General features: G+C 41.8%; 1 protein-coding gene across 2 annotated transcripts in view; it reads right to left on the reverse strand.

Annotated features, from left to right (window-relative positions):
- The window catches only part of ZDHHC14 (zDHHC palmitoyltransferase 14), a 308,739-nt gene extending 293,363 nt beyond the window's left edge, over nt 1–15,376 (reverse strand). For both annotated transcript variants that reach the window (XM_006155790.3, XM_006155791.3), the window contains exon 1: nt 15,132–15,376. In XM_006155790.3, coding sequence (XP_006155852.1) covers nt 15,132–15,376 — 245 coding nt within the window. The remainder of the gene's footprint in view (nt 1–15,131) is intronic.
- Between the last annotated feature and the right edge of the window lie 2 nt (nt 15,377–15,378).

Consider the following 15,378-nt stretch of genomic DNA (forward strand, 5'->3'; position numbering starts at 1 on the left):
GAAAGAGGAAAACTGAGAAAAGGGCATGGAATTTTGTCAAGGAAATACTAGGAGTACATATTCTGGGGAACTATTTGCTATGACAAGGATAAGGAGGGGCAATCACCTCTTGGTAAGTAGAGCTACACATCACATAGCAGTCAGTGTTTTACACTTAAGTAGGTTATTGCCATATGCTCATGATAAGCTCCTGAGAACCACCAGAAGATAGCAGACCTACAGAACTTAAGTTCTTGCCCAAAGAGTTAGACCGCCATTCCTTCGCTGATAGGACTATCTAGAGGCAAACCATGGCCAGCCCCAAGAGCCACCGGTTACGCCCTTCTCTATCGGCCACATGGCTAGGTCCTGTTACATCCTGATGGCACCCAACAGCAAAACCAGTGCCCTCGGACTTGAAGTTAGTAGCTTCTACATCCAGTTTGAAGAGGTATAGAAATACTCATACTTCTGTTTTTAGATGGTATGTTTAAAAATGCTTAAGTTATTCTGAAATAACAAAAGATCTCATTCCTATTTTGATTTTTATGCAAGTCAGAGGGAGAAAGGGAAGTCCATTCTAACGGGATGAAGATCCAACAAAGTAGAGGCAAAAATAGGCCTAAATCAAGCATAATACAACTTGTACAGATTGACAAAGTAATCAAGAGGAAGGGACAGAGACAGAGACAGAGAGAACACAGTTATCCTTCTCTTTGCTCTGGGTCTGGTAATGGCAGAGAAGTAATGTTCTGTCTCACATAGAGAAAATTAGCCAGTGTGTCTACAAGATCTCAGGGCTAGCTGGCTCAATCAGAAACCCTCTCTGACAAGGCTTCCAGCCAAAGCCTGTTGCATGAAAAGATCCCCTACATGCAGGGCTGGATATAAGTTAGACATAAGATCAGAAAAGAGCGTCAAAACCCAAAGTATTACAAGTTTGTTTTTGTTTGTTTGTTTGTTTGTTTGTTTGTTTTGGAGAGGTTTTTGCTATAGGGCACATGTGCTCGCCAGACAGACAGAGAGAGACAGAGAGACAGAAAGTGAGAAATTACCCCCTGGGGGGATGGCCACGTCGCAATCCCTTCTCCTCCATTCTCCTCTCGGGATCTTGGGCATGCACGCACACGCGCCCGGCGTGAGTTTAAGCCACCGGGTCCAGGACTCGAACCGTGGTCGACTACGTGGGAGTCCAGCGACCTAGCCATTACGCTAATTGCTGGTCCCAGTATTACAAGTTTTTAAATCTTTCTTTTAAAATGAAAAAAAAAATTATAAAGTAGTTGGCGAAGATTTGTGGTCAAGTGTCTCACTCATCGTACTGACACACATTTCTGAAACTTCGTTCTTATCCACACGTTGCTTCAATGATCAGATGAGAGTTGGTAGCTGTCATTTTGATAAGTATGTTCTCATCACACAGAAGTCATTGCATCCCATGCTAACCTCTCTCTCAGTCATCCAGGCATAAGCATCTGGGTTATGGCTGTCTTAGCCAGTTCTGGGACATACATAAGGTAAAAATCTATGAATTGGCAGTCTTACATATTCGATCCTACAAAATGACAGCAAATGCCAAGAATCAAAGGTAAGTCAAAGAAAGAAAGATTTAAAAGTATAATAAACTAAGCAGATTTATACAAATCAAATATGATGGCAATAAAAATGGATTACATACAAAGGTTCTTCAAAAATTCATGGAAAATGAAATTAATGCATGAGTTTACTTTAGTGCAAAAAAGTTTGAAATCCATGACAGTTTTTCATGGCATGCATTTTCCATAAACTTGTTGGAGACCCCTCATATATACGCACCAACATAAATGAATCTGAGAAGCACAATATTAAGTTTTTGAAAAGTCACAAGTTGAAAGCTATGAAAGCAATGACTCCCTCTTTACTAATGAGAACAATTCAGATTGCCTACAAAAGCATAGTTTTTAAAACCTGTCAGAGAGTTGATAAAAGCAAAAAAGCATTCATGTGTTAAGCTCTCTCAAGATTTAAAAAAAAAAAAAGGGGGGGACCAGCAGTTAGCATAATGGCTATGTCGCTGGACTCCCATGTAGCCAACCGCAGTTTGCGTCCCAGACCTAGTGGCTTAAACTCACGTCGGGCGTGTGTGCGTGCGTGCCCAAGATCCCGAGAGGAGAATGGAGGAGAAGGGATTGTGGTGTGGCCATCTCCCCTGGGGGGTGATTTCTTGCTTTCTATCTCTCTGTCTCTCTCTGTCTTTCTGGCAAGTGCACGCACCTTATAGAAAAAACCTCTCCAAAAAAAGGAAAGAAAAGAAAAGGAAAGTCCAACAGTCAACAGCTGTTCTGATCCCCAGCAAAGCATTGGAGAAGAGCAGGACACCACCACAGACAAGTGAGGAGAAACCAGACAAATGCTTAACAACAATAATGTCTACATGTGGACTGCAGTGCAGAATTCCCAGGAGCCTCCAGTACAGAGGAAGTCTGTACTACCAGCCAAGTCTTTCCCGTTGACCTTCACCAAACGCACGACTAGATCACACATAGCAGGTAGGGCTTTAGGACCTACCCCAAGGGACAGAGATCAAAGAGTCAGAGCATAACTGAGAAAATCTCGGAGGTATTCCAGGCCCTCACATAGACTACCGCAGTGGTCCCAAAGCCGGGACAGAGCAGCTGAGCAGAGATGTCCTCAGGTACGGAAAGCTGGAGCAGGACCGAAAGCACAGACAACCCCCCAAGTGTCACAAAGAGCAGAAGTCAAGCTGAAAGACAAAGAAAAATCTTCCACAGTTTAGGAAACTGGGGCTAAGCTATACAGCATAAAGAAATCTTCAGGAGCCAGGTGGTGGTGCAGTAGTGGCACAACTGATCCACATGGGAAAGGCCCTGGGTTCACATCCTGGGTCTCCCTGAGCATGCCAAGTGCATGCACGTATGCTTGTGATCAGGGCTCACTGAGAATGGGAGTGAATCGTGGCATAGAGATTCTGTTGGAGGTCTCTCTCTTTATCTATCAGCAGAAATTCTTTTAAAAATCTTAAAAAGAACAAAAAAAATCTTCAGTTTTCACAAGGCTTAGATCCCAAGCCCTGCTAAAGGAAAAACCCTGACTATCCACTCAAAACATCCGAAGCAGTGATGACATTGACATGAATCTAATAAAGCTTCCCTAAAGTTCATATCCATTTAATTACAAATTAGACTGGCTCACCCTACACATTAGGGCCGGAAAACTTCATTTAAGTTACTATAGCCTCTATAATTAGTTTACATACAATGTCTAGTATGCAATAAGAAATCACAAAGCATGCAAAGGAGGAAGAAAATCTGGCTGAAAGTGAAAAGAAGAAACAGGTCAAAGAACAGACCTGAACATAATGCAGATATTAGAATTATTAGGCAAAGACATTAAAATAACTACATAAAAAGGCTAAAAGATCTCATGGAAAATATGGTCATAAACAGATGGAGAACTTCAGTAGAAAAATAGAACTATAAAAAGCTATTTTATAAACTATTTTAAAATGCTCAAAATAAGATATCAGTATGGCTTAACTTGGAAGGACCAGTAAAATTGAAGATAAACTAACAGAAATTATCCAAACTGAAGAACAAAGAGTTTACCAAAAAAAAAAAAAAAAGTATAGGATAAACCATGAAATAAAATAAAATGTATAGGTCTATATAAAATAGTACATATGTAAGTAGTCCAAGTTCCAAACAAAAGGAAGGATAAAGAAACAAACACATTAGAAAGACATATTAGAGGGACCAGCAGTTAGCATAATGGCTATGTCACTAGACTCCCACATAGTCGACCGCGGTTCGCGTCCCAGACCCGGTGGCTTAAAACTCACACCGGGCGCATGTGCATGCATGCCCAAGATCCCGAGAGGAGAATGGAGGAGAAGGGATTGCGGCGTGACCATCCCCCGGGGGGTGATTTCTTGCTTTCTGTCTCTCTGTCTCTCTCTGTCTGTCTGGCAAGCACATGCGCCCTATAGCAAAAACCTCTCCAAAAAAAGAAAAAAAAAAAAAAAAAGAAAGACATATTAGAAAAAATATGGCCAGCAAGTGGCATGGTGGTTAAGGTGCTATAATAACACATTGCCAGGTGTGGTTTGAGTCCTGGACCCAGCAACTCTCTCTCTCTGAGGAGGGCATGTGCTCTATAGAAAATTTTAAAATAATGATAATAATAAAATTAAATAAATACATTTTTAAGTATTTTGTTTTTATTTTTGCCATAGGGCACGCCATAGGGCGTGCTTGCCAGACAAAGAGAGACTGAGAGGGAAAGTGAGACATCACTGCTTAGAAGAGATGGTCATGCCACAATCCCTTCTCCTCCATTCTACTTTTGAAATTTTGGGCATGCACACACATGTGACTGGACTGAGTTTCAAGCTGCCAGGTCTGAGATTTGAACTGTGGTTGGCCATGTGGGAGTCCAGCACCTTAACCACTATACCACCTCTTGGCCCCTGAATTAACAATTCTTTAAAAAGAAAGAAAGAAAGAAAGAAAAAATAACAGATGAAAACTTTCTAAAACTGATCAAAAATACCATTCCACAGATTAAGGAAACTCACCAAACACCAAGCAAGATTTTATATAATATATAATTAGAATTATTAGGCAAAGACATTAAAATAACTACAAATTATAAAATATATGTAATTATATATGATATATATATAATCTTATATATATATATAGCCTATATAGCATAGCCTTTCATACTTTGCCCATTGAAAATGACAAAGAGTAAATCAACTAGAGAAATACCACACATTACATATGGGGAAAAAAACTAAAAAATAACAGCCAACTTCTCATCAGAAACAAACAAAAAAAGAATCCACATCGTCAAAAGTCTGATAGATAAAAAAAAAATTCTCAAGTTAGAATTTTACATCCCTGGAAAATATCCTTTAAAAACAAAAGTCAAAGAAATATTTTTTAAAGAATTATTTATTTATTTAATTCCATTTGTTATTGTTATTGTTAAGTGTTTTTGGGTTTTTTTTGTTTTTTTTTTTGGTTTGTTTGGTTTTTTGATTAGACCACCAGGGAGAAAGAGAGAAAGGGAGAGCAAGAAAGCAAGCCACCAGGTCTGGGAGTTGAACCATGGTTGGCCATGTGGGAATCTACCACCTTTATCCACCACACCACCTGCTGGCCCCCAAAGAAATATTTTTCAAAAAGTAAAAATTTATAAGAATTTGTCACCAGACAGCCACACATAAGAAGTGTCGAAAGAAACACTGTAAAACAAAAGGAAATAATCCATATGGAAGAGATGACTATTATCAGAAGTGGCAAATATATAATGAATATTATCAGAAGTGGCAAACATGTAATGATAAACATAAAAGTCCACCCTAAATTAGTTCTATTTTATATATGTACATATATATGCTCTGTATCTTATATATGTATATGTTTTCAAGTATCTTTATCCATTTATTTTAAATACATTTATTTACATTTCTTTTAAATACTATTGACTGCTTAAACTAATAATATTATTGGCTTTACAGCAAACACAGAAAAAAGACTATGTGACAATAAGCATACAAAAAAATGAGAGGAGTAAATATAATTACAACGTTGTAAATTTCTTACCTTATTGTGAAGTGCAATACTATTATTTGGAGGTAGAGTGTAGCAAGTACAAGACGCACATTGAAATGTCTTAAGCAATTACTAAAAATAGCAAAAAGAATCATAGTCTAAAAATTTTTTAAGACAAAACAGAACACTAGAAATGTGCAATGCATCCGAAAATAAAGAAAAAAGGCAGAGAGTGGAAAAAGATAACAAGATACATAATAGATAAACAGAAGACAAATATCAAGATGACAAACTTAAACCCAATAATATGTGGACAAATGGCAAAATTTGAATATGGATTGTTGTATCCATGTAAATTTCCTGACATTGATACTATTTCTGCTTATATAAGATGATGTCCCTTTCTTAAAAATTATTTACTGAAGTAGTTGGATGTAAAGGGGCATGAAGTCTGCAACATACTCTTCATTGGTTTGAGAGAAAACACCCAGAGAACAAGACTTGGGGGGTTGGAAAAAGACCAATAATTGTGGAACTATATTAACAACTGATAATCTGCCTAAGGAGTATGGAAGAGCTCTTTATTCTTGCAACTCTCCTGGAAGTTTGAAAGCATTTCAAATTGAAAAGGCCATCTGCAGAAATACCAGCATTCATGAATAGATTGCTTTAAATACTAGGCTGTGATGCTGTCTTATGTTAAATACATAAAAGGGAACTTCAAAAAGGTTGTGGAGGAGCCAGTAGGTGACTTGGTGGTTGAGGTGCTGGATTACCACATGGCCAGCGGTGGTTTGAGTCCCAGATCTGGCAGCTCTTCTTCTCACTTTCCCTCTCTTTCTCTCTGTTTCTCTCTAGTGAGTGCACATGCCCTATACAAAATTGGAAAAGAGTAATAGTAATAAACAAAATTAAATAAATAAGTCTTAAGAAAATAGTTTGTGGGAAAACAGACTTAAGGTATGTGTTTATTCAGTGCCACAAAATTTTAAAAACCATGCAGTTTTTTCATAATATCCATTTTTGGATGACCCATTTTGAAGACATCTTGTATTAAATCAAAGTTATCAATTTTTTTTAAAAGGCTACATAAGGCAAAACTAAGCAACCAACTGCTCGGGAGTGAACATTTTCGAAACTGTTAAGAAAAAGAAAAGGCAAGGCACCAAAGGAATAAGGTCAGGTTTTGATGACCTTAGGGAGGGTCAGGCCAAATGGGACCAGGCTAAAGCAGAGAAGACATGAGGATATTGGGTCAGCAGGTGGCGTGGTGGTTAAGGTGCTGGATCCCACATGGCTGACTCTGTGGTTCAAGTCCTGTACCCAGTGACTGGGGAAAAAAAAAACAAACGCTAGGTGTGGGTGTGTGCAGGCTCAAAATCCCAGAGAAGAATGGAAAAGGGATTGAGGAGTGGCCATCTGCCCTGACCAGTGATTTCTCACTTTCTTTTTCTACCCCTCTCTATCTCACTCTGGTGAGCAAGTATGTCTTACGGAAAAAAATGTGAAAAAAAAAAAAGAAAAAGTACTGATATTGACATGATTCTTGAATTGGGTGGTAGTTTTATGGGAATTCTCTACAGTATTTTATTTCAAAACTTGTATGTGTGGTAAATATAATGTTTGGTAAGAATCTAATGTTGTATTTTCATTTCATTTTATTTTATTTTATTTTTTATTTAGAGATTTTCCTTATGGTGCATGCATGTGTCAGAGAGAGACAGAGAGACAGAGACAGTGAGAGAGAAAGTGAGAAATCACTCCCTAGGGGGGATGGACATGCCACAGTTCGTTCTCCTCCACTCTCCTCGAGATCTTATGGCATGCATGCACACACATGCACCTAGCATGATTTTCAAGCTACCGAGTTCAGGACTCAAACTACCATTGGCCATGTGGGAGCCCAATGACGTTAACTGCTATGCCATCTGCCAGCCCCAGTATTAGCATTTTTAAAAGGTAGAAATTAAGGAGGTAAAAGATTTTCCAGTTATAAAATTGTGAAATGGGACCAATGTTTATATTTGTTAAAGAATTTAACAAAAGTATTAAGATGGTCCTCAACTCTTATCTGAGCCAACTGTTTTATTAGATGCGAAGTCCTGACTAGAACTAATCCTAAGTATCTATTGAGCACCACTGTTTTCATTTTCCTATAATTACCTAGCTACAAAAGAATGAATGTTCATCCTTGAAACCTTTCATTTAAGTTCTCTGACTAAGACATGACAACTCTGTCATGAATAAATTATGTGCAGCACTGTACTGCAAAGGAAAAAGTCTTCAGGATGTGCAGATATGGCCCATTACATAATTAACTACCACCACCTTTTATAGGAACCTACAGGAGTTCTTTCTGCTCTCGGCATAATTTGGTGTCACTTGCCACTAGCTGAGAGAGTGCAGTAAAACAGGAGTGGTTGAAATCGTCCCAGGCGCTGTGATTCTTATACATACGTACTGGGTTGTTGGGAAAGTCATGACACATTTTTGCATAGAAAACATAGAAAAAATACATCGTGACTTTTCCAACAATCCAATATACCAGCACCTAGAATGATTTCACATTTTACAGGTCCTAACTTTGGACATTTGGATTTATTTAACAAAGCTCATAAAGATTCTATCCACTACTCTTGCTTTACTGCATTCTCTCTCAGCTAGTGGGAAGTGATACCAAGTAGGTAGCAATATATGTGTGTGTGTGCATTAGACACACACATTGTGTATATATATATATACACACACACACATATACATTATATATATATATGTCACAGAATGCTTTCTTTGCTTAATGTTCTTAGTTCAAAAATAAGAAGTCCTGATTAGCCAAGAGAACATCCCACTATCACAAGTTTTCTAAGTGACTAAGAAAAATCTTTTCCTTTGTCTCAATTCACACATTTTAAAAGGGATGACAGGGGCTAGCAGGTGGTATAGTAGTTGTGGCGCTGGACTCCCACCTGCCGCCCAAGGTTTGAGTCCCAGACCAAGTGGCTTGAAACTCAGGCTGGGCACATGTGCCTAAAATCCTGACAGGAGAATGGAGGAGAAGGGATTGCAGCATGGCCATCCACCCTGGGGGGTGGTGGTGGTGATTTCTCACCTTCTCTGTCTCTCTCTCTGTGTCTCTGGCAAGAACATGCACCCTGTAGCAAAAATTTCTCTAAAAATAAAAAAAGGTATGACACTTGATTCTGACTCGAGAAGAATTTCGTCAAATAATCAAAGTTTCTGAGACAAATGTGTTCTACAAGACATTATTGGTTATGAATTTTATTAAGGTGTATAACTTTATAAGCACAAAAAACTGAAGCATAAGGAAATTACTTTCTAAAGTGTTTCAATATTACTGTAACTTCATTAAGCAAATATTTACTGACAGCCTGCTCTACCAGGTACTCTCCTAAGTATTCTGAGTACTTAAGGTACAAAGGCAGTACTAGGAGTACTAGTCAAGTGCTGTATCGAAGGACACAGCAGTGAACAAACCCAGTGGGGTCCCTGCCCTGATGACCAGGTACACAAAGAATGGACTGATGCATTCATGCCAAGCGGTCACTAACCAGGTTTTAAAGCGCCCTACAATCCTTGTGGAACCACAGGGAGTCATAAACGCCCTGGATCCCATCTACTTGGTTAACGGGAATGTTCAGTGATAATCCTCTGTCATTCAACAAACCCTGGGCTTCCATGATGCACAGACAAGCCTGAATTTAGCCCCCAAAAAAGAGGGGGGCACTCTGCAGACGTTTTCTGAGGTGGCGGAGACCTTGATGCAGTTTTGCATAGGCAGATTCAGAAGAGTTGAGGTCCTTATCTGTTAAAAGGGCAGCGCCTCCACTAGAAAATCAGAGTTATCCCATCTGTCGTGGAGACATAATTATAGGAAATAACGCTTTCATTTACAGGGACAGTCCAAAATCCATCTTCAAGGCAAACATGGCCCAATTTCTATAATATTTACTATCAATTAGTCATAATTTGTGTTAGACAAGATTAGCTAAATAAAAATAAGAATAAAAGGAGGGAAGAATGAAGGAGGGAAAAAGGAAGAAGGAAGGGAAGAAAGGAGAAAAAAGAAAACGTATGCTGTTTTTCAAAATCATCAATAGACTTCTAGTGATGAGAAATTTAAAAATGTTCCATGTTCCTGAGTGCCTGAGTCCTGGCAGCATCTCCAGACTGTGGGGCCGATAAAGAATTGGGACACCATCAAGCCCAGAATCTAAGCAGGCCTGCCATCCCCATCAACACCACACAACACTCCTAACAGGTGAGCTCTCCTGTCCTTTTTTCTGTCCTTGTGAGTAAAAGACCGTGCAATTTGGGCCCGGCAACAGCAGTGCAGTGGTTGCACAAAGCTCCACAACGCTGGGAGCCCTCTGGAAGACCTGGGTTAGGGTTCCATTCTGAGCCAAGCTTCCATGCTGACTGCGTGTGTGTACCATGATCCTGGCTGGCTTAGGGAGAGAAGGGTATCACAGCGTGACACCCAGTTAAAGGGACTTGTCTTTCTCTCTCTTGATAAGTAAACTTTCATTAAAAGACTATGAAATTACAATATTTTTATTTGTTTTCACAATTTCAACTATAAACCAAAGTAGACTATGAGTGTGTGTGTGTATGTATCAGAGAAAAAGAGAGAAAGAAATTGTTAATGTTCACTAATCCTTTCAACTTCCAATTCTGGGGATGTGAGAGTGACGACACTGCCTAGAGAGCCTTTGATGAGACTCTTAATAACCACGAGGAGCAGTGAGATGCCTCAGCAGCGTTGCAATCAGCCGTCCCCTTCCCTCTTCAGTGCAGCTATGAAAGGCTGTCACTTTTCATCAGTACTCCATATGTTGAATAAAAGATGCCAAATGATAAGCAGAGCCTCCCTACATGAAAAAGAGTAGGGTGCTGCATCTGGCTGCTTCTAGTAGCTTTCTGTACTGTCTTCATGGTTCTGGGATGGTGGCTCCAAAAAAGGAAATGAAATTCAGGGGTTGGGTAGGGCAGTCCCCAGACGTCCCTGAAGGACTCCCATTCCAGAGGCATGAAAACGAAGTCACCGTGTCCCGCATTCTCTCAGACTCTGTGTTAATGGAGAGGTGCACGGTTCTGCATTTTTTTAAATTATTTATTTTTATTTTATTTATTTATTCATTCATTTATTTTTTAATTTGACCAGAGAGAGATAGAGGTTGACAGTGAGAAAGGAAGTGAGAAAGCAAGCTATCAGATTCAGGACTTGAACCCTGGTTGGCCATGTGGGAGTGTCCAGCGCCTTAACCACCATGCTACCTGCTGGTACCAGGTTCTGCATTTTTTTCATCCCTCATAATTATTGCTATCACACTTCTTTTTTTTTTTTTTTTTTTTTTGCCATAGGGCACATGTGCACTCTGGAGACAGGGATGGCCATGCTGCAATCCTCTCTCCTTCATTCACCTCCTAAAATTTTGAACACACACGCACATGTGCCTGGCATGATTTTCAAGCTGCCAGGTCTGGGACTTGAACCTTAGTCAACCACGTGGGAGTCCAGCACCTTAACCACCATGTTCCCTGATGGTATCCCACACTTGGTTATCAACCCACATACTTCCTTCCTTAAAATGCCTCAGGGGAGGGTGACTGGAGTCCTTAGGAGGCTACTGCTAAGGTTTGCTCAATTAACACATATAATGTATTGACCACTGACTGTGTGCAGGACACTGTCCTAAGTATATTTTTTCAATTTAATCTTCCTAACATTTGAGGCTGGGAGGTAGCATGGCAGTTAAGGCGCTGGACTCCACGTGGTTGATTGTAGTTTGAGTTCTGACCTAGTGGCTTGCTTTCTCTCTCTCTCTCTCTCTCTCTCTCTGATGAGTGTGTGCGCCCTGTAGAAAATTTAAAAGCAATAACAAACAAACAATTATTTAAAAAAATATATTCACAACATTTAACAGTCAGTATTATATGTGTGTGTGTGTGTGTGTGTGTATCTTCTTTTTAGAGAGATTTTTGCTATAGGGCATATGTGCTCACCATAGACACAGAGAGATCAAGAAAGTGACAACTTATTCTCTGGGGGAATGGCCACACTTTCTCCTCCATTCTCCTCTGGGGATTTTGGGCATGCATGCACACATGCCCAGTGTGAGTTTCAAGCCGCTAGGTCTGGCACTTGAACCACAGTTAGTCATGTGGGAGTCCAACACCATAACCACTATTCCACCTGCTGACCCCGGCAGTCAGGATTATTATTAATCCCATTTTAGAGATGGAGAAACTGGGATTTGGAAAGGCAAATTGTTGCCCAGGGTCGCACTGTTGGTAAGAACCTTGGAACCTATCCCAGTGCATGCCCTTGGCCGCAGTCTGTACTCACGGGAGCAGCAGCAGCACCGTGCATCAGAAGGTGCAGTCAGGGGACCAGCAGTTGGCATAATGGCTATGTCGCTGGACTCCTATGTAGTCAACCGCAGCTCAAGTCCTGGATCTCGTGACTTAAACTCATGCCGGGCGCGTGTGCACATGTGCCCAAGAGGAGAATGGAGGAGAAGGGACTGCAGCGTGGCCACCTCCCCTGGGGGGTTGATTTTTCACTTTCTCTCTCTCTCTGTCTTTCTGGTGAGCACACGTGCCCTGTAGCAAAAACCTCTCAAAAAAAAAAAAAAAAAAAAAAAAAGGTGCAGTCAGAAGCCTTCTCCTTAATTAGCTGTGGGATCCTAGGTGGTTATTTAACCTCCCCAAGTCTCTGTCAGTTCATCCTCCATGTGGGAATAGTAATTTCTACCCTGCCTTTCTCCAGGGGTTGAAGACAGCATCAACACCTGTTGATCAGTTCCAACGAGGTATTTCTCTGGGAAAAACTTCCCTGCCCACCTGTTCAAGTTGGGAATGAGAAGGGGGGTGGGAGCAGTGTTGCAGATAAAGGAAGTGTGAAACTAACTTTAGAAAGTCTGTTTTCTTTTTACACTTTTTATTTGCCTTTGTGTAAACTGTGGGGAAACACAGATCCCAATGTTTGATGAGGAATTCTGCTAATATTAGAAGTTCTCTAGACATGAAATTAAATGGTCAAAAGAGGGGCCCACATCGCACGCGTTCAAGTAGTAATTAAAGGGAGGACAGAAGAAAGCAGACAGAGATAGGTAACACCAGCATCTTCTAGACACGGTGCTCAGTGATTATATTTCATTTCCTATCCGTGTGCCCAATTCATTCTCTGTGGACAGCAAATTCATTTGGCCAAAGATACTTCACCGCACTCCATCATTAGCAATGAATGAAGAGTTTAAAAGCAATGCCGTGGCAAAACATTCTTGGCCAGACCACCAGCCTCTACGGTCCGAACAGTGTATGCTTTTTCTCAACTGAGAAACCAGGCTAGAATGAATCTATTTTCTTGAAATTTCAAATTGCCTAGCTGAAGCAACACCCATGGAGACCAGAGACACAGAAACACGCATGAACACACACACACACACTCGCGCAGAGCCGACATAAAAATGACGCTGCAAACAGTAGCTAATAGACTCCCAGTGCTGCATTTCTTCCTACGGTCATCAGTTAACAGCACTGACGCAGAAAGGACTTGAACAACCTGCCAGTGAGGACTTTGGGGAACTCCCGGAAAAAGCACACCCAGAGATAAAGGAATGAAGACGAATTCATGACGGCTCAGTTAGAAGCAATGTTTGAATGAAGAAAATAAAAGATGGCAAGTAATAACCGGGAGACTTCTAACCATTCAGTGTGGACTTGGGTTTATTAGAAACTGAAATACTCATTGTCCTCCATGAAACACTTGTGGCTGAAGCACTGCAACACAAACAACATTGACCCATTTTCTCCACTCTGGAACGCCCTAAAAAATCAAAAATGCCAAGATGGGTCCGTTCAAAACTTTTTGTACCTCAGGAACATGCCACATTTCCACCTGCCACTAAAGCCACACTGGAGAGATGGCATTTCCTGTTAAACCACATGGCACCATTGCCCCAGCCAGCATGCAAACTGAGCAGGACCCTGTGCCCCTCCTCCAGGGCCAATGGGGTCTGTAAGGACAAGAGGCTGGCCATAGATGGGGTCCAGGGAGCAATGGCAGCTTGTGGAAGGCACGCCTCACCGCCATCCTGCACCCTGTACCCCCTTCCTTCCTGTCTACAGGTTCCCCAAAAGACTCCCTCAACTATCTCAAACATGTACAACATTTAAGCGCCTAAGAAACACCTGGGAAATTCAGTCAGAACTGGGAGAGAGAGGCTGTGCATGAGATTGACTGGAAGAGGGGCAGCTTACATCTGAGATGGCTCTCCTTGCCTCTCTAACTCAGTCCTGTTAAAAGCCTGTCACTCTAGGGCAGTATTCAGATACACAATGTTTCCCCTCAGAGTCAATAGGGTTTGAGTGAAAAGTGTTACTTTGTGGAGAGATCATTGCCAGTTGAGCCCATTTCCAAGAACAAAACAGCAGACACAGAATCAGACCCTGTTAATATGTATCAGAGACCAAGCAAATAAACACAAAGGTTCTAAGTAACTCTGCCCAACAGAAGCAGGTGGAGAGAGAATGCTACCCTGCAGAGCTGAACAGGGTCTGAGCAACTCAAAGCAGAACTCCTTTTCAGATTGGGGGCAGCTTCCACTGTGCACAGGCTACCTGGCATTCCACCGCAGCTGCATTCCAAATGCTGGACTCAAGGAGAGCAACTGAAATGGATTTGGTATGCGGTTAAAATGCTTTATCTAGTAACTATTAACAAATAACAAGTCCTTCCTTTAGTTGGCAGGAGGACAGTTGCCACTGGCCAATTTGACTCCTGAAAATGGTGAGAACTTGCATGTACTTTTTTTTTTTTTTTTTCAGTTAAAGTTCCTGAAGTCCAAAAGCATTGTTTCTGGAATCTGAAGCAGCCCTGGAGCGCCAGTGGGCAACAGGCCTGACAGCTCCTTACACCCTCTCCCAGAGTGTCTGTCTTGGGCATTTTTATTGAAACTTTCTGGAAAGTGAAGAGTTTGAGGCGAGCTCGTGGTAAATCAAGAATTGTTCATCAAGAGTGAACACGCAAGGAGAATGAAAAACGCCATTCCCACCCAGGGAACCTTGGGTAGTCTCGGCTTCTAAACCTAAGATAACCAAGAGTCCTCTTCATTCTGCGAAGTTGTATACATTGAGTCGGCTGAGCTTTACGAGATGCTCTACGCCGTGTGAGCGAGATACAAAGTCAACTGCATTCATCCCCGACTTGGACGTCCACCCTGTCCCCCTTCCCACGGAAGGCCACATCTGGGCCAGTTCGCTGCCTAGCCCCACTCCGCTAGAGCGCGCTCGGCCCCCAGCGGCCCACCTGCGGGTTCCACCCAGCCCTTGGGAAAGGCAAGGCCGGGCACACCTTACAAGCGTCCCCTCTCCCAGGAGCCCGCCCAGAACGGCGTTATCTCTGGGGACTGAAAAGCAAACAGATCTTTAAAAGAAAAAGAGGGAGAGCAGGCTGTATTATATAACAATATACAGTCGATAAGGTTCTGGAAAACGAAAGTAGCCAGAGGAGGGGCAGGGGCAGGGGAGGCGAGGGGAGCCGGGCGTCGGGGAGCTGTCGCCAGCACTTACTCGAAGGCGAAGAAGAGTCCGCTAGTGACCAGGATGAGGATGAGAGTCAGGTAGAAGACGCCCGTCTGCCGGGCCATCATGATCCTGCCGTTGCAAAAGAACTTGTTTCTTCCCGGGAACACCTCCCATTTCCTCCGGGCCGCGATTTTCTTCTTCTTGTGGGGCGACTCCATGGGGGAGGAGCTGTGGGTGCTGATCTGACTGTACTCGCAGTCTTTCATGGGCCCGCCGCCGCCGGGAGGCATCC

This window comes from Tupaia chinensis, unplaced genomic scaffold, assembly GCF_000334495.1.
Source record: "Tupaia chinensis unplaced genomic scaffold, TupChi_1.0 Scaffold000468_1, whole genome shotgun sequence".
Lineage (NCBI taxonomy): Eukaryota > Metazoa > Chordata > Mammalia > Scandentia > Tupaiidae > Tupaia > Tupaia belangeri.